Genomic DNA, 20,457 nt, shown 5'->3' with positions numbered 1-20,457 from the left:
TTCCTGTTTAGTGATTTGTTTATGAGAAATTAAGCATTTGGTGACTCTAAGGTTGATAATATACCATATGTAGAGTAATTAAATATTGCTGAAGCATCTGTGGCACACCTTCAAAACAAAACTCTTCTCTTTGCTTGTTTTCTAAAGGCAGAGTCCCAGCAGGGGGCTCCCAGGTAACACTGAGAAATCTTTAGTAGTCTTAATGCACAGTAGTTGCCCACACTTGGATGATAGCTGTGTATTTTAAAACTTCCTAGAATTTGAGTTAAATTACTATTTAGAGTATTTTTTTTAAAAAAGCATTTTACTTAAGGAAGGTTTTTGTTGCTAAACTCTTTTGGCTCATCTTAAAGTGTTTCAGTGGAAATTGCTGTTCCTCGGATCTAAAGCTGAAATTTTTGCCTTAGATCTTTTAAAAATCTGGCTGATATAGGTCTTCTGCCAATTTAGGCTTAACACCCTCTAACATCCCAGAGCTTGGAATTCTTATGCATTTTAGTGATTTTCTGCAAATGGGTTAAGTGTATACCCTGTATCAAGAAGAGGAAGCATTAATTGTATTAAGAGCAGAATTATCAGTCTCATGTAAAGAAATAATTTTAAAAAATGAAAAATTGATATACCATCCTAGAATCTTGCAAAAAAAATAAAAGCACTAATTTTATAGCTGTTTCATTTATTTCTTTCAGTGAAAGACTCAACAGTTGGAGACCTTGTAACAAGACAAGTAGGCCAGTGGCCAACTGTATTTCAAATGATGTCAGCTGGGGTCAATGGAGTAATTCTTAGGAAATAATTTGACAATTTTTTATTCTCTCCCCTCCCCCCATTTGCAAAATGTCTGACTAGAGATTCATCAAAAGTATTTCTTCAGAAACATTTATTCAGGTATTGAAATATCTCTTGTAGAATAGTTTATGAGCTAATAAAATAGAAATTGAGATTTTTTTTTTTTTTAATTGGACTCCAAAGGTGTGTTCCACAGATGTTTTCTGACAGAAGAAAATAATGGGAAAAGGGTTAAGACATTATTTGAACTAAATCCTTACCAATAAAATAAATCTGTGCAACGCCTTTCTTTCTGTCCCTTGATCGGAACATACTAAAACTAATAAATACAGCATTGGGGACATATAGGTGATTTACTTGGATAACTGTTAGGCCTTTTAAAAACTCTTAAATATTCTCTCTCATTTTACCAAAAAATAGATAGCCTTAAGAGATATGGTCTTTCCTCTGTAAAAAGGTTTATCATCAAACCTGAGAACAAGTTTAAAACATCCCACATCAGCTAATAAAACCAAAAATATTAAGCTTTTCAGACCAGCTCTACTTTCCAGGTTCTTCATTTACACAAATATATTAGGAACAGGACTGGAAGTAGATTTATGCTTCCTATATAACCACTTGATCACACTGTCTTACATAGTTTACAAATCCATCTATCTAAAGATTATGAAAAATGCTGCATTTGCAGTCTCTTGTGACCATGCTCTCGGAGGTGGCTAGAGTGGCTCTGCTAAAAGAGACGTCAGCAGCATGCGATGGAGCATCAGAGAGTTGAATTTCCTAGGCCTGAGAAGTGCCAAGGGGTCTAAACTTCCCTAAATTTCTTCTGCCTGTGCCGTGATGCATGGGAGATGTCAGCTTACCCTTTGTATGTAACTTATCTTCTCGGATGATAAACTTTTCTGTCTGATCTACAGAAATGATGGTAATATAAGAGGGTGTATATATATCTTTTTTGGAAGATGATCGGTGTCTTGTTGGACCAAGCCTATTGTTATGCACTTGGATTTGAAAAATTGGTCTTTGGCATTTTTTCATGAATGTGAAGAACCGGACACTTTTCACTTGTGGAAAATACACAGTTTTGCAAGAAGTAAGCAATTAATTTGTACATGTTTTGATTTGTTTTTAGCTGCTCTTTCCAAAGAGAAGCTAAGTGTATACTCTTACTGACCTGACTCTAGGAAGGACCTGTGTGTGGTTTGTTTGTGTGTGTGCGTTTTGTGTGTTTTTTTGTTGTTGTTGGTTTTGAGAGTTTTGGTTGGCTTTTTTTCTTTTCTTTAAGAAATTTCAAGAATTGGAGCCAATGCCTCTGTCAGCGGGACATGTTGTTGTTGGTACTGAGGTTGGAGGCTGTGACTGCTGTGTTACTCTGACTTGTGAGCAGTTACCTCAGCTGAGGTGAAACCAGCCACGCTGGGTGTAGACAACCCTGTACCTGGGCTGGGGGAGCTGAAGCTGATGTTGCTGCCTGATGATTTACCCAGAGATCAAGAAATAGTCTGCAGTCAGCTCAGACTCCTGTGTGGGTCACTGCCACGTAAATCTACCTACTGTAGATTTGTCTTTGTCCATGCTTTTGACTCTTGCTTTAGGCTCTGAGTAGCTCCAGTACTTCTGATACTTCTAGATTCTTCCCTGAAAGATGATGTCTAATTATATTTGTAATCCAATCAAATATGTCATCCAAAACTACATAAATTGTATCTGAAGTACCTACCTCCTCATGTCTGCTCAGCTTGACTTCTCAGTCTAACAAATAGAGGTTAGACTTGCAGTTTAAGGTGGGATTGTATTACTAATGCTATAGCAATACTTGGTAATCTCACCTTATTAGTGGCTTTATAAATTAAAACATTCCAGTTGTCACACATTTTGCCTCTTTAAAATGAGGTCACTTTGGCCTGGCAGTTATGAGACCATGTATGTTGATACCATAGCAAAAGTGCCAAATAGAGGAATGTACTATTGTATTGTATAGCGTAATTAATTTTACATTTTATTATACTCAAGGGATTGGCTATTTTCTAGATTGTAAATTCTCCTGCAGCTACTTCTAAACTAGGCCAATGATACTTGAGAAGAAAAACTAATCCTCTTTTTCTTTTAAGTGGAGATATTTGTAGAAGTGTGAGGGTTAAGGAGAAAATACATTGCCTGAAAACATTCTTTTTTTTTTTTTTAAATGCATGATTATTTGTATCTCAGCATTGTACTCAAAAAACAGTTCTTAATCTGTCTCGAAATTACTTAAAAACGCTGTGTTTGATTGCCTTAGTGAATTAATCAAGGCAGGGTTGCTTTTGATGCTGATACCCTTAAACACTTGATATGGTACAAGCAGCCTTCTGCGTGGTGTGGCACAGAGCAGGTACGGCCCGATGGCTGTGAGCTTTGTGAGCAAAGGGGATATCTCTGAGAAGGAGCAGACTCTACAACCTGGCACCTTTTATTAATTTTCCTTTTTCACTTTGTGTGTCATTAGTGAATGGGCTGTCCCAGCATTTGTTCAGGATTTCAGCAGCTTTAGGGTAGTGTTAAGACAGTTCTTGTCTCTTAGAGGGAATAGTTAAATTAAGACTCCTCCCTCTTGTGGATCTAAGTACATTCATCAATTTGGTGCAGGTCTGGTAAAATATTTGCCTCCCCTAGGACCTTAATTTACCTGCCTGATACTTTTATTGCATAGAAAAGGTACAGATTTGCATCTCACCCCCCACCCCTCTGATTTTGGTTGAACAGGTACTTCACTGATGTCACTGATCAACATCAATATAAATGAAATGAGAGTGAGGTTGGTTTTGAGCAGCTAAGAACTTACATTTTCTCCCTCAATAATAATTGTTCTTGGCATGCTCAAAATTAATAGCATGCAAATTGGAAATCTGCAGCGAAGTACCACTTTAATTACTGTCCCTTTTAAATTTTTATTATTAGAGGGAAATGGATTTGCTTTTTATTAAATGTCTTTTTAATGAACTTCAAGACCTGGAAAACACACATACTGTGCTATGTACCCAGTGTATGCTGATATGAAATGCACTGCTTAATTATGTTAGCATATTGGGATTCAGCACAGATCTCTATTGTTATGTACCTGTTTATGTTATACATATTATATAAAAACATATACTAAACAATCTGTACTGCTAACAGTACATACCAGCTCTATAAGTTAAATTGCAGTGGTTTTTAGAAAAGGTTTTGCCTTTTTCTTTCAAAAATACAAGTGGTGTAACTGTATATGTCCATTTGGTGTTCCTTGCAAAGTATAAGCAGCAAGAAATGTGTTCAAAATCTAGTATTTCAGGGGAAAAAGCAAATATGATGAAGTTATGCCAACTTAAGCACTAACTTCTAGAGTATGAAGATGAAATATGCTCGACCGCAGGGGTGTGCGTGCAACTGGCCACACTGATACGGTAGGAGTTACGTAGCTCACTTGTGAAAAGCTTATGGGGATTTTCTTTCTGGGTGCTCAATCATAAGATATCTGTGCACCTAACAGGTTATCAGGCACGAGCTTTTATGGTTTGTGAGGAGAAAGCGGAGCTGGTAAATATACAAAAGCTCCCTTCTCATCTGATACCTACCCCCTAAAAGCAAGTAAAGAAAGAAATACTCATTAAAAATTGCCTACGCTATTATTGGATGAAGTGATTCTTAGAGTGTATATAAAGTTATTTGAAATTCTTCTTGATCAATGGTACTTCAGTGTTCATCTCTGCCATTAAATTTATTTCTACTTAATTTCTGTCTCCCAATTTGTTTGATGCAACTATAAATAATAGCATTATGTATACACACTAGAGATGAGCTTTGGTGTGAATGGAGTTCTTTTAAAATAAATAAATAGTAAAAAAAATTAAAGACCATTATATTCGGAAGTGCAGTTTTGATGCAGATTGGGTTGCCAGTGGCGGAGTAGTAATTCTAAAGTATTGGAAGACATTTGCACTTCTGATATGAGAGAAAGGAAGGACTTGCTCAGATTTAGTAGGCAGAACATAGTCTGTAAAATAGACGATAAGAGAATAATCCAAAACCAATTTATACCAAGACAGTAAGAAGATGATGTGCTGCATAGAAAATATGTAATCCATACTTTGCAGTGTCCTTCAGCTTTAAAATGAAACATTTGTTAGATGTTGTCTAATTATTTTTTTATTGTTCTTTGGATAGCATTAATGTGGTTAAATAGTATTTTAACAATATTAATATATTTAAATAGGTGACATAATTTCAGTGATCTGAGTTTGATCTAGAATCTGCTTGAATTAAGTGGCCTTTGAATAAAGCCTAGTGGGCTTTGCTCTACGAAATACTTATAATTCAGTTCTTCAAAGTGCTGTACTTGATAGCCACAGTCAATTACAGCATCTAAAACTTGTGTTTGAATTCAAGCCTGTGAAGCCAGTGGTTGTGACTCCACCAGACTGCTTATGTACTTAACTACCGATTACAAGAGCCACTGCTCACATGTTTAAAGCTGAGTCCACGTTAAGTACTTGTGTTTGCTACGTGAAAATGGAATAAAAATTAAGGTGGCTGAAATTGGAGGAAAAAGTTCCGAATCAAATCGCAGGGAATTACGTGACGATTCAGTAGGAGTTTGAGCAGTTGCTCCCCACAGAGCTGCATGTTTCTGCCACGTTGGCTGTTTACTGGGAGAAAGAGGGGGGAGGTTTCCGTGCATGCCACTGGCGGGATTTCGGTTTGCGTGCTGTCGGTGACGAGGAGAGCACCTCTTTTTGGGATGAGCAGGCAGTGGCTTCCCCGTGGCGGTTTGTGAGGCCATTCGTGCTAAAGGAAGACAGCAAGGCTGTTTCTGAGTTATGCCTGGGACTTCTTACCCTGCCCTGGCAGCCGGAGAGGACCCTAGCTTTCTTCCTTTCTCTTATAGCTTCGAGTCTTCCATTTCCATTTGTGCTATTTATTAACTACCAATTTACCACTTCATTTTATCAAGCCTGTGGGCTCCATTTTGTGCTTGACATTGAATAAAACCTCAGTGTTTTGGAAGCAGCATTTTTGGTTTGCACACAGAAGCTCATAAGCAGTTACAGGTTTTCTGGTTTACCTGCAGTAGTAAAGGTCTACATAAATCATGCCCCGTAAGTTTTAAGGGGTCTACTCACTTTCACCTTAAATTTCCTCAATTTTGGCTGTGTGCTTTCAGTTATAAATTACTACAATGATCTCTGTCTCAGGTATTCTTCATCAATGTTACAGGTATGTTACAGAGGAGGACCTGGGGGTGTTGGTTGACAGCCACCTGAATATGAGCCAGCAGTGTGCCCAGGTGGCCAAGAAAGCCAATGGCATCCTGGCTTGTATCAAAAATAGCGTGGACAGGAGGACTAGGGAAGTGATCGTGCCCCTGTACTCGGCACTGGTGAGGCTGCACCTCGAATACTGTGTTCAGTTTTGGGCCCCCCACTACAAGAGAGACATTGAGGTGCTGGAGCACGTCCAAAGAAGAGCAATGAAGCTGGTGAAGGGTCTGGAGCACAAGTCTTATGAGGAGCAGCTGAGGGAACTGGGGTTGTTTAGCCTGGAGAAAAGGAGGCTCAGGGGAGACCTTATCGCTATCTACAGCTACCTGAAAGGAGGTTGTAGCCAGGTGGGGGTTGGTCTCTTCTCCCAGGTAACAAGTGATAGGACAAGAGGAAATGGCCTCAAGTTGCGCCAGGGGAGGTTTAGACTGGACATTAGGAAATTTTTCTTCACTGAAAGGGTTATCAAGCATTGGAACAGGCTGCCCAGGGAAGTGGTTGAGTTGCCATCCCTGGAGGTATTTAAAGGACGTTTGGATGAGGTGCTTAGGGACATGGTTTAGTGGTGGTCTTGGCAGTGTTAGGTTTATGGTTGGACTGGATGATCTTAAAGGTCTTTTCCAATCTATATGATTCTGTGATTTTTGTATAACAAATGTGAGTAAGGTAGTAGTGAGATTGCATTTCACTGTATATACAGTGTTACGTGGACATAGCATAAAAGGTACCAATCCAACCACTCCAGCTTGAGGAGGTGCCTGAACTGAGGTTGTCTCTTCGATTTCTAGCTGTGGTGTTAAGCAGTGAAGTACACAGCAGCCTCCGGGGTCGGGTATAGAGCAGTGCAGTATGTAGAGTTTCCCACCAGTGCCTAACTAAATACTGGAGAAGTAAAACAATGATGAATTCAGCTTCATGTAGCGAATAGACTAAATGTGCTGGTCCCCCACTGATTTATTATCCTTATCATTCTGTAGCACTCTGTCCTTTCTAATCTTTGTACATTAAGTAGGAGAATAAGAAACCGCAGGCTGGGCGTGAAGAGTACTGGGAGCAGCTGGAGGAGGCAGGTTTGGGGAGAAGTGTTCACACCTGGAGAGGAGAGTGCAGCTAAGCTGGCAGGGAGTGTAAATGCGGGCTTCAACATCTAAGCTGGAGAAAAGGCTGTCTGGACCTGAAAATATGTTTCTGAAATGCAACAGGCCCAGTGGAGAAGTAGAGCTTCGTGCTGCTGCTGCCACGTTGCTGCTGCTAGCAAGTTAGATGTTTGCAGGGGACACTCAGCCTGGGGAGGAGACAACCATTAAAAAAAAAAAATCGAAAAGTACTTTTGACTTGAACTAGAGTTATGCAGTGGTTGTTTGTGGTGAGCTTAGGAGTGGCTAGGTTACAGTTCCTTTAGTCTTGCTATTTTTTTGTTTGGTGTCTGAATATAATTACATCTCTCTCTGCATCTGAAAAACAAAGCAAGCAAATCTAATTTCTGCAGGATTCTTTTATTCTGTTCTACACTTCTTCCCCTCAACTAGAGTATATAGCTGTTCTTCAGTTAGATTTGCTCACTCATTCACTAAAAATGAGTAATGCTGAGAGTGTCTCATTCCATGGCGCTCCTTCACCGTTCTTGCATAGAGCTATGAGACAGACTACACCTGTACTGCCTCCTTCCAGCAGTATTTAAACAAGAACATCCCTCAGCCTCCACGTAAAACAATCAAACAAACAAACAAAAACAAAAAACCAAAACCCAAAAAAACCACCAAACCTGTATCTTAGTATGCCACTGCCTGCTTGAGTGCTACTGTGCTTCATGCAGTAAATTGCAGACTGTAGCCGTATTGAGATGATAAAATATATCTATCTCTTTTTTCTCAGAATGTATTATACCCAGTTTGCAATCTCTATCGGATTAACTGCAGTGTGTGGGAAGTGACCTGGGACAGAATGTGTCAAATTACCCAGTTTTGCACATGGTAAGAACAATCCTGAAAATGCATTTTAGCTTATGGCAACATCATGTACTGATGGTGCTGCGGCTCCCAGGCAAATACAGATGTTCTCTGTTTTGACTTTATAGTAGGATGGGAGGAGTCCTTGCTCAAGCGTGAGAGAGCATAAATGAACTTTGGTGCTTTTTTCCTTTGGTAACTGCCAAGGGTAAGGAGTAGCTCTTTCTCCTACAGCTATTGAAGCCTGTATTTTGGCCATGCGTGCTGTCTTCTGTGCACAGGCTGTTGGTTCCAACTGCTTTCTCCCCATGGGTTTAGGTACTGGTCATTGCTCACTCATCTCCTTGCACCAGCCACGCCATGCCCAAGGACTGGGTTAAGGACTAGGAAAGGGAGATGACAGTAGGATTGACAGAGGGGCACAGACAATTTGAACAGTCTGCAAGCAGCAGGAGGGACAAAGAAGAAAATCCATCTGCCTCAGGATCAATCTGCCATGTCCTCCTCTTCCTCTCCTTTTTTTCCTTCTGAGTTAAACAAATGCTCCTAGCAGTGCATCCCCTGTGATTAGGGGCCATGCTGGCTGCCCATCAGGCACGTTTGCTCATTTAAGGGTAGTCTGTTGGAAGAAAGTTGTGGCAGGCTGAACTGGCATCCACAACGCACGTGTGAACTGCCCCCCTCACCTCTACCCCTTCCTAACAGCTATACATCGAGGAATGTATTCATTTGTGAGTCCTGAAAACTGACCCTCAGAGACTGAAATGTTTTGGGAGGTGGAAGAAATGACAAATATTTGATTGACTTATTTTTGCAAAGTTCTTGTATATCTTCAGGTTTCAAAAATATAAAGTCCCGAACTGGTTCTTGTGAGCCTTAATACCAGGTAGCCACATATGAAAACACTAAGTAGGAGAAAGGAAAGTTTTCTGTGTCAGCTGTGATCTAATGTCTTGCTCTTCCTTGGATTCTTTACTCCAGTATAACACTTCTCTTTTTTTAAAGATGCGCGCTGCTAAATCTTTTGGCACTGATACATGGAAGCAATAGCTTTTTGTATCATTTTCAAAACTACTGTATCATCTGATAAAAGAATGCTTTATAAGTTGCTCTGTATTTTCCTGTAGAGTGAAATAAAAAGTAGCTTTCTATTTCAGTTAGATGACATCATTTTTTATCATTTAGAAGGATTGCAGTAATTTTTTTTTTTTTTGGCTGGAGCTGTTTAGTAACACAGGTGAGGACAACCTATTGAGTACCAGCATAAGCAGGCTGCTTGTTGCCATGATAGGATGTCCCCAAACATACCCAATAACTGACTCTTTAATCAAACCCATTAAGGTGTTTGGAGGAAAACCAAAACTCCATAGCCCCAAATCATGGCAATACAAAACCAGTCCAAAAAGCAGTGAAATTTCACTGCATTAAAAGATGTAAGCTCCTGACTATCAAATTTCTTTAGTAACTCTCGGATATATCGCCAAAACAGACAGTCAAGAAGGGAAGTTTACACTTGAATTTACTTTTAAGACTATATTTAAAACCAAAGCATTCTGCCTTTAAATATAGCTTTTCTTGTATTCCACCTTTAGGATATGCTAGACTTCCATGGATATTGCAGGAATAAGTGGTTAGTAAACCCAGCGTTGCATGGGTCAGTTCACATTTGTGAATTGGTTGGAGGTAGATGGATGTCTCTTGCAGTGCTTACGTCACAGAAGACCTTCTTTGTGTAAGAAGTGGTGAAGGAAGTCTTTACGTTGCAGGCAAAGATAAGCCTTATCCCTGTCCCCTTGCAGTTGTAGCAGTGCCTAGCAAAGTGGCATCCTCTGCTGCAGCAGTATAAAAATGAGTGGTCTCACTAAAACCAAAGGTTGTTGGTGCTCCAAGCCAGACCTTCGCATGCTTGTCATGATATGCCTTGAAATAAATGAAGCCCTGCTCTAATGAAAGATGGGTTTGTGTCTGAATCGTAGCATCATTAAGGTTGGAAAAGACCTCCAAGATCATCTAGTCCAACCATCAACATCAGAAGGAAGGGAAATATGTGTAAAGGTATCACTGAAGGTATGTTGCACTCCCGAACAACTAATACTTTTGAAGGATATGCTTCTTTCACCACACCAGCTGAAATTCTGCTGATGTTTGAGGCAATGTCATGATAACAGAACAGATATCTTGGAAACAATAAGATGTCATTGTTCTGCTGGTGAAATGCTGAGAATTAAGAGGTGGCATAAAATACTAGGAAAGGATGATTTAAATCAGAGCTTCTATTCTTGACATCATGACATAAGAATTTGAATATGGAATTTAATACAATAAATTAATAATGTTTCCTTAAATATTTTAAAGACAGGTTATACCTCTAGCATCTTATCCAGGAAAGAGGGAGAAAGGACAAGCAAAAGAAACAACAGCCTGTGTTGGTTTGAGAATCTAGAGCTTTGGGAGAGATTTCTAGAGGATCTTGCCTGAAAAGGCAATACAAGTAATGAGAGACACTGCTAGTGCCAAAAGGGTTATAGCTAATGGGATCTGATGACTTACTAAAAACGGGGAAAAAAATAAGGAAGAATCCAGTATTTTACCAGCTGTACTTGGACCAGGCTAGAGCTGTCTCAGACACGAGCCACACAGTGCTGCCAGTTTGCACATTGACTCAAAGGGATTTTTTCCCTTCTTTTAGGAAGCAGGTGGCTACACCACAGGAAATAATAATAGCTGCTGGTGGGAGTACTTGATAGAAACTGAAGAATCGCACACTTCAGGTACATAATACTTTACGGTGACACTCAACTTCCCTGGTATATTTGAAATGGAATTCAGTGGAAATATTAATGTGGAGATAAAGATGTTTATGTGTGTTTACTTGCTTGGGCAACAGGATGAAAGAGGTATTTGGTTAGTAATGTTACGTATTATTCATTACTGTGAATAATTACCAGAAGCAGCATTTGCAGTAAGAGACACATCAGCAATGCACAGTTTTAGAGCGCTGAAATTTTAGGAGTATTCTGTGTCTGTACAAGTTTATATGCACACATCATTCTTTAAACTGTGGGGATATAGAAGCTGAAAGTTACTGGAAAAATAGCTGAAGGGACTGTTTCTTTCATCATAGAAATAATACTATAATGGAGACATCCTGAAGTGATAATGCTTTGTTATATGATCTAAAGCCAGTTCAGTGTATTCGGTGCATATTTCCCTTGTTTATTCATCTGTAAAGCCAGATTATTAACCTTGGTTTATTCTTCCTCAGCTTGGTTGAGACTGAACGTTGCATCAATGCCAAACTGCCAAGTACATGGATGCAAGCAAAGCGGGTTATTTAGAGCTGCTGTGATTGTTCCAATTCCTGTTTAAAGAAGCCACTAAAATTTCATATCTGAGCCTGAAAAGAAACATTTAACTCTGGACCGAAAATAGAAAATTTATGTTGGGAATAGGAGGCGTGGCAGAAAGCAAGCATTTAAATCATCCTTGAGAGATGGTTTAAGACCCTGCCTAATCTGCTGGGAGCTCAGGCCCTGGTCTGCAGCATAATTGGTGTCGTCTGTCTTGTTCAAGTCATGCCAGGCCAATGCTCTGTCTTCAGTAATGAAAGTGGAACTCGCAGGTCACAGCACCTCTGTGAGAGGTTTGGTGATACTGTCTTTACACTCTACTGCATAGAAGCTAAACGCAAGCCGGTATGTTGCAAAGTTTCTTCTTTACTCGTGAGACTAAGATTGGAGCTGTACTCAAATTTCTAACAAGCAATGCTGAATTTTATCTAAGAACATTTTCTGCAGTGTTTTCTCCTGTTTTATTTCTTATAAGGCATATGTGTCATCTGGTATATGAAGAAATTGCTGTTTGTATGATCTAAAGGTAATCTATAGGCTGACAGAAGCATATTTATTACCATGAGGAAAGTGACCACTAATAGATGCAAACTTAGTGCAATAATTGCCATCTGTTGTATGAAACCTGTTTCAGTGTCTCTTAACTTCATTCTTTCTTCTGTTCATTTGTTATCTTTGTCTTTGATCAGATCTTTCTTGTGGGATGGGGACGCTTTCTTGTGGGATGGGGATGTTTTCACTGGCAGCCCAAAGCCTGCTCACCAGATGTGTCTAAACAGCTGCCTTTTCCTTGGAGAAAACATGGCACATCAGCTTGATCTGTGAAAAAGACCTGACAGCTGAGCACCTCTTTCTGCATGTGTTTGGCGATGATAAAGCTGTTGGTGGAGATGGGCACATCTGGCAATATTTGGCTCTGCTGCACCCTGAGACCCTGCTGCCTTCTCTGGGGAAAGAAGGTGGGGAAGCCCAGAAGCCTGGGAGAGCCCCAGGTTGCCCCTGTGCCAGAGTGCACTAAAGGCATGAGGCAAGGGTAAGAGAGGAGAAGGGAATCGCCCAGTGCTAGAGTGCAAGTGTGTGAATATAGATTGCCCTTTATATTAGTGTGGGTTTTTTCTGTTTATTTGGTTTTTGGCTTTGTGTGGTTTTCCCACTGAGAGCAGTGAGATATTGGATGGAGTATTAGGTTGCAGAGCTGCTGCTTAACCATTCAAATGCGAATGGTTATTTAATCATAGGAACTAGCAACCTCGTTACGTGAAGGTGACCATCTTTGCTGTTGCACTGGAGGTTTGCCTGAGCACCTCTGAGAGGAAGAGCACAGGCATTATGCTCGGGCAGGGTCACAACTTCTCAGCCAGGCTGGTGCTTTGTGGATGAAGCACGTGAAAGGACTTGCAGCAGGTTCACCAGATGTGTCACAGCTTCTTTTGCTACCTCTGCAGAAGACAGTAATTGATATCAGATGTATGGCATGTGTATGGAAGTCCGTGCATGGCATACATTTCTAGGTGTAGTTTATATCGTGTACAACTGCTTGTGAGGGACTACTTGGCTCTAATGCACATTCTTCATAGCATCATGGAATGGTTTGGGTTGGAAGGGACCTTAAAGATCATCTAGTTCCAAACCCCCTGCCATGGGCAGGGACACCTTCCACTAGACCAGGTTGCTCAAAGCCCCATCCAACCTGGCCTTGAACACTTCCAGGGATGGGGCATCCACAACTTCTCTGGGCAACCTGTTCCAGTGCCTCACCACCCTCATCGTGAAGAATTTCTTCCTTATATCCAATCTAAATCTACCCTCTTTCAGTTTAAAGCCGTTACCCCTTGTCCTATCACGACATGCCCTTGTAAAAAGTCCCTCCCCAGCTTTCTTGGAGGCCCCCTTCAGGTACTGGAAGGCTGCTATAAGGTCTCCTGGCAGCCTTCTCTTCTCCAGGCTGAACAACCCCAACTCTCTCAGCCTGTCTTCATAGGAGAGGTGCTCCAGCCCTCTGATCACCTTCGTGGCCCTCCTCTGGACTGGCTCCCACTGTGCAAATCCTGGAATGTGAATAAATTTAGTTCCTGGCCATAAAAAAAAAAAAAATATTTTGAAAAGTTCTCAGGCCAAAAAGTCCTCTAACGATAACTGCCCTGCTAAGCTGATTTTCAGGAGTCAGTTTGATTGAAGAGAACTGTAGGAGGTCTGAAGGCAATGGGAAAGATGTATTTTTCAAATGCTCTGTTTAGCAGATGATAATGACAGCCTGTAGTCGATCAACTATTTCCTCTTGGGTTCCTTGTTTTCTTTTTCACAACTGAAGTAGCAGTTTTTCTGTACCAGAACAGATCGGGCTGTAGCAAAGTGCCTGTGTGGTCCTTGGTAGCGACTGATGCACTGCCTGCGAATCTGACAAGTTCAAAAGAAAACTTACAATGAACCAAAATAATAATTTTTAAATGATTTTTTGTTTCTTGTGAAGGTTGAATTGATGGGTTGGAAGGCTTTTTCTGAGTGCATGGGTAGTGTTGTATTTTAAAAGGTTATATTTTTATAGGCTAAGAGGTTATTTCAAACTTTTATTTTTGACAAGCTCTAGGTTATCTTTCCCCAAATATTACTTTCATTTTGAATTGCTGCAGCAGTTTGGGTTTTTTTTTTTTTTTTTTTTCCAGTCCCATCTTAGGTACCATTTTGAGGTATTTCAACTAGGCTTTATGCTTTATGATTTTTTTTTTTTCTGATTAACTGAAGTATGCTTTCAGGTTTATGTTCTCTGGACTTTATTTTCACTGTTGAATGATAACAGTGATCAAAGGTTGTTTCAAGCAGGCGATGTCTTTTTTTTTCCAAGCAAAGCTACCTTAACTTCAAAAATCATGCAAAGCCTACTCAGGCTCTGCAGCAACCTCAACAACGAATAACTTGGTTTAGTTTTAATTTTACATTTGTGTACCTTATCATTAGATTGTGCCTGTTCAGATTTTAGAATATATTTTTATCTACAGGGGTGAACATAGGTTGCACCGTGTGAAGAAGCAGTTGTGGTGCGAAGAGGCAGTGATAAATCAAGGCAGATTAAAGAAAACCTGTAGTCGGATGTATAGATAATCCTTAATTCATGTAAACTTTCAAATGTCCTCTTTTTATTCCCTACCAAATGCTGGTCACATTTCTTCAGATGACTCCCAATTTTATATTTTACATTGTTCTAAAGACCTGCTGGAGAATTTCAGAAGGAAGGAAGTGTTTGTCTAAGCAATGACTGATTACCAGGTGAGAACCATAATAAAGAACTCATTAGTAGTGTTAACATGCTCAGAAGAGCTGAAAGAAACAGAGGCGTTAGACTTTGTTAGTTATGGCTATAGCTGTTAAAGGTAGCTTTGATGCCCTGAGGAAAATACTTGGATGTATTGTGGTGGTCCAGATGGAGTATTTGCTGACTTATAAAGCTGCACTGAGAAACCAGGAAAAAGGAGAGGAGAGCAGCATTGGTACTACCTGCACTTACCAATCACGACTTGCATTCTGCAAGGACAGCCATATATCCAATTAAAAAACCCAACATACCGTAGGCCATAAAGGACTGTCCCATCTGGATGGAGTCGAATCATTCGGTTTTTCACTGTCACCCCATGGACAAATGACTTTTTGTCATTTTGGAAATACGTGTCCGGCACCCAGAGCTGGTCAGCCACTCTGTTGTCCAGAGTTAGGTTCAAAGGTATTCCAGAATAAGAGAGCCTTTTATCCCTCCAGGACTGCTGGAAATACATGGTCAGGGTGTAGTCCTAGGGAAGAAATAAGAAGGGCTTTTTGTATTTTGCATACTGATTAACTTAACAGAAGTTTATTTTTAGATAATTTTCAGTAACTGAATATCACTAGCAATAGGAAACTTAAGGATCATTAAGATGTTGTTGTCATTAACCATGATTGTAAGTCTTGGCCTGTTCGTGTTAATGTTGAACTTCACGCTACTCCCCAATGGCAGTGACCACCCCCAGCCATAGGCTTTCAAAACCTCTTGAGCCAGAGGGAATACATGGTACGTTTGGGTCTCCAGTCTGTGCATCACACTTGCATGTTTTTTGATAGGTTTTCTTTAATATGGAAAGAGCAGGGCTTAGCTGACCTCAGCCAAATAGCATTTTATGCCATTGAGGACACTCCTGATATTCCCTGTCTTTGTCCTGAAAGATTCCCCCCACAATCCAGAAAGGCCAGCAGTCCCTAGACCTCCTGAGAAAGAGCAAATACAACCTCAGAACGTATAATGGACAACTTCCCATTCTGCATCTGCTGAAGGTGCCAGATGTAATGACCTTGGATAGCTGGGCACATCTCATCTCAGCCTGGGGAATGTGGTGCTTTCTGTCCTTGGCAATCAAATATTACCGCTTAGAAAACGAACATCATCTCTTGACTATTGTGTTGTGGCTTAGGTGAAATACCATTTATGCAGTCCTTCAGCTTTCACTTAGTCTGAAAAGAAATTGTTCTAAGAGGCTTCCGGTCTGATTTACTCTCTTGTGTCTGTCTTTCTGGGAATTCGGTGATTTTAAAGGGAGTCAATTTTTTGAAGTGGAAAAGCCCATGTACTTTGTAGCTGACGGAGTTCTTAAAAGATGACTGGAACAGCAGTATGTGGAGTATTAGTTTTCTCTTCCTCATCTCCTCCCCCAGCCCCCTTTTCAAGTGGCAGGTCATGTTGTCACATGTCTTAACAGAAGCGCAGCAAAATTGCAGATATTATTGAAAAAAATGGTTAGGGGTAAGATATTCTTTTATGTGAGGGAAAGCCTTACCTCTGTCATTCTCCCAAATCCTAGTCTGGACTGTAATTTTTGAAGAAACAGAGATAAGAACTGTATGCTGTGATTTGCCCTCTTCATCTTCAGTGGCTTCTTAAGACTGTACCATTGCCATGAAATCAAAGCAGCGTCGTTACCTTTCAGAAAGACTTTCTGCCTGAAATGTTGCATCTAGCAGAGCTATAAACTATAGCCTTATCATCAGTAAAAGAAGTTAACAAAAATACTGTTCTTGCTTGCCCTGGGCCTGTAGTGGTTGTTTTGTATGGAGGAAATGCCATGACTTGATGATTGGTGGTCATATACAACAGGACAATTGCATCCATTCTGAGCACCGATTTGCAAAGATTTCATAGATATGCCCTTTTCCAGGCCTGCAAGATTATGGTTACCCACAACAGAACCAAGAGGTGGTATGCTGAAGACATAAGATTTTTTTTTTCCTGGCCCAAGTAACTAGGAGGAGGTCAGGACAGCTTCTTTTGCTTTTCAGACCACACTGGTCAAGCCTGGAACTACAAAGGAATGCAGTGGGGCATATGCTGTGGTCTGCTGAATAGGTGATTTATAATTTAAATATCAGTATGGAGAAGCATAAACCCCAAGGAGGCAAGTTTTTGAATGTACAATTTGAATAGAGTTGGGTTGGAAGACACTTAAAGAGAAGTTAAATCCCTGCCCTTTGTTCCCCTTATGCATATACAGACCCACAGACCAGATGGGAATTGGATGGGGGGGGGGGGGCGGAAATCACTATCCTGGTGCAGTTTTCATATGTTGTATCTGTTTTCTAGCCTGTCCTATTTCAAGCAACTTTAGGTAGAAAAGCTTTCATAAATGGCTGATACAAGTTAAATCCTCAGTGCTTAGTGCTTCGCTTGGTATCCTCTACATCTCCTGCCTGATTCAGCAGAGCCTATGCAGTCTGCAGCACAGATGGAACAGAAATTCCAATTATAATTATATTTTCTTCCTTCCTGCTTTCCTTTATATTTTCACTAGGTCTTAAAGCTGCTTTTGTAAAACTGTCATGCCATCCTGGAAAAAAGCTAACAATTGAGAGTGGTGCCTATGTGATGGTTCTCAAAGCTCAGCCAAGAGAGAAAAATAGCCAAGATAAGCTACAGGAGATCTTAAAGGATGTGATCTGGTGAAAAAAAGAAATTCTGTTTCTTGGCTATGGCTAGTAGAAGAAAATTAGTTGCTATTTTTAGCATCATAGTCTGCTTTAGAAATTTTATTTCATCCAGCTGTGCTATATACAGAATACTGCTCTTGGTAACACTACAGTAGAGAGAGTGATCCTCTGCCCTGCAATTGTGCTGTACTATGTACCAGTACATAGTAGTGGCAAGCCAACAAGTGTTAATGGGGAGAAAAAAAATCTGAGCTTCATCCTAAAGGAATCTCAGTGTTTCTTAACTCAGAAAGAATTATCTATTTTTTCCATTCCCCAGAACACGGGGGTGTTACTCATTCAATATTTTAATGAGGAAAATGGAAGAGTCGTATGTCATGATTGTGAGAGTCCCTGTTGCTGTAAGTTCTTATTTTTAAAAGCATAGTTAACATTTGCTTTTCATTAAAATAACCTTTATCTGAGTTATAATAACCCAAATTATGTAGTTATATGTTTTGTAATTTTTTTAATGGAATACAGTCTTACCATTCTCATATTTCATCAGTGAAGAATGAAATGCTGGCAAACCATATGGCTCGCGACACCTTAGGGGGGTTTGTATTATTTTTTTATATTTTACAGTGGTGTGAATGAATTGAAAATTTAATGACTACTTGCCTTCCACCCTGTAAAATTTCCTGGAGATTTTGTGGTTTCAAGCTCTAGAGTGTATGAATAACTTCTGAATCTTTCATATCTGTAGTGGTAATTGGCTGCAGAATTTTTTTAGCTTTTTGTGACAGCTTCCCAAGATCCCAAGCATCAGTCTAGATATGAAAATAAATCAGACTATGTTTAACTCTTGTATTTAAGAATTTCTAATCATGAGTTAAAAAAGCAGGGCCCAATGTAAAATTAAACAAGAGAATCTATTTCTGCAGATAACTGTTCTTTTAAATGACTTGTTTTTAAAAAAAATTCACTGTTTTTTTTTTTAGAAGCACACTGAATTTTTTTTTTTTGCCTAACTGTGCTTTCGATAATAAAAGAAAAGGCTGTAATGCAGATGAAAAATCATGATATTTCAGTAGATTTAATTGATCTGTCTGTGCTTTCCACAAATGCCTCCCTGCTTTTCCAGGGTGTAGTCAACCTTCCTAGTGGTAAATGTCTGAGCACCAATGATAATGTTGTCTTGATGTGTGTTGATTTTTGTTGTTGTTGGTTTTGTATGTGATGAAGTCTGATCTGTTAGAATGAGATTGGGGTTTTTTTCCATTCTTAGTAATCATGCAAATTTCTTATTTCTTTGTATCAAACTGGAACTGTGTAAGTGAGTGTGTATATGTATGTACTATAACATACAAGCCGATCTGTGTATCAAACAGTGTTTTAATAAGGTGCATTAGGTTGCTAAGACAAATACTTATGTGCTAGTCCTACATAAGAGAGATTCTGTGAAAATGTGAGTAAGAGAAACTAGCCTATTTTACTCAAAATGGCAAATTGCTTAAATTCAGATTAAGAAATAGTCTCATAAATAAATATTGGTACCAAGCTTCACAGTTCACTTGGATAATATAAATTTCTTGTAGTAAAGAAAATGAATGGACTGGTGATGCATATTGTACTTGAAGGCAGAAGAACAATTTATAGTTCCAGTAAGTAATAGACCGGAGAGTTCCCATACAATACTAAATTTCCTTTTTATTTCTATTTTTTGGTTCCCTAATCTTTTTTTGTGCAATATGTATAGACGATGTAAGGGCAACAAAGGCATTTTTCTTTCCTGATAAACCTCTGTAGCTCTTTGAAACCAGTAAAGATGCAGTAAAATAGGTAGATAGTTTGGACTTGCTGGTAGTTTCCACTGTGTGGTTTACCAGTTCAGAATATAATGTGGAATACATTGTTATATGACAATCTAACCTTCTGGGAGACACAGAACTGGTACTTCACAAACGCTTATCAGTTGAATTAAGGACTCTGGAATAAAAGATGATTTACATGTCTGCTGTACTGGCAGTTGCTTCGTCTTTCACAAATTCCAGACATACATGTTTTAAGGGGAAAATGGGGCATCTTTTAACTTGCAATGTTCAGCTTTGTGATCTAAAAGACCTTTTGTGTTTTCCCTCTTTCCAAGGTGGCCTCAATCTAAGTTCTGTTATTGTTTCATGTATTGAAAAACAGCTTAGCACATTGTGATATAAGTAATAACTGAATATCAAAGCACACTCCAAGAGTCTTACCAGCTAAAAAGTAACAATATGGATGCAGTTCTTAGCAAAAGTTAGTAAGTGGAAGAATATTTTGTGAATATTTAGCTGTTCTAGGTCAATTCAACATCAAATGTTAGATCTCTATATGAGTTTGCACATGAAGGCACTGTGCAGCAAAACAAATACATGAAGCACATCAGTGTCATACTTTTAATAGATAACAGGGTATATCGATAGTTGTGGGATGCATCCTGTACGCCCAAATGATCTTAAATTTAAATGATATCCTCAGGAACCATCCAATAATTAAATATCTGGCAGCATCACAGAAAATGAGATGCAATGCAATTCAAATATAGTATAACTTAATAAAGACAAACATAACTGAAATTGCAATTTAAAATTAAATATGGAGTGATGATCAGAATACTAATATTGACTGCAATAAGGCCATAAATGTAGAACAGCAATATATGTAAATCTTGCTGTGACTGCAAGCTGTTATTAATTGGGGAAGATTATTTTCCACTTTTGTCTGATACTAACAAGAATAGGAAGGGCAGAGTTTTGAGAGCATGGTAAATGCTGAATTTGCAAATTGTAAAAAAGTATACTCATTCATATGTTGTAACCATGCTAATGCATCAGAAGAAGCTGTTAGCATTTGTTTAGCAACAGTTAGCTGTCCTGTCTTGGAAGATAGCTGTCCTATCTTAGCCTTCTCTCCTAGAGAAGATCTATATCCTCACCTACAAAAGAGCTATTCTAAGATAAGAGAATGCAAATGGTGAGGTGGTTTTTTGGGTGTGGGGGTGTGGTTTTTTGGGTGTTGGGGTTTTTTTGTTTGTTTTTGGTTTTTTGTTGTTTGTTTTTTAAATCCTGTATAATTTCCGATATACAGTTGGTGCTCAATTCCAGATACTGCACAGAAATTAGGGGAAAATAC

The 20,457-nt window shown here is 39.3% G+C and overlaps 1 protein-coding gene across 3 annotated transcripts in view; it reads right to left on the bottom strand.

The window, feature by feature from the left end:
• GABRB1 (gamma-aminobutyric acid type A receptor subunit beta1) overlaps positions 1-20,457 on the bottom strand; it is a 135,238-nt gene that overhangs the window by 50,097 nt on the left and 64,684 nt on the right. For 2 of the 3 annotated variants that reach the window (XM_075499202.1, XM_075499204.1), the window contains exon 4: positions 14,926-15,146. In XM_075499202.1, coding sequence (XP_075355317.1) covers positions 14,926-15,146 — 221 coding nt within the window. Of the gene's footprint in view, positions 1-14,925; positions 15,147-19,172; positions 19,200-20,457 lie in introns of those variants that run through there. The other variant, XM_075499203.1, reaches the window with a different exon arrangement.

The sequence above is a fragment of the Mycteria americana genome, chromosome 4 (assembly GCF_035582795.1).
Source record: "Mycteria americana isolate JAX WOST 10 ecotype Jacksonville Zoo and Gardens chromosome 4, USCA_MyAme_1.0, whole genome shotgun sequence".
Lineage (NCBI taxonomy): Eukaryota > Metazoa > Chordata > Aves > Ciconiiformes > Ciconiidae > Mycteria > Mycteria americana.
The sequence above is the reverse complement of the archived record's forward strand: the minus strand, read 5'-3'. Positions and strand labels throughout refer to the sequence as shown.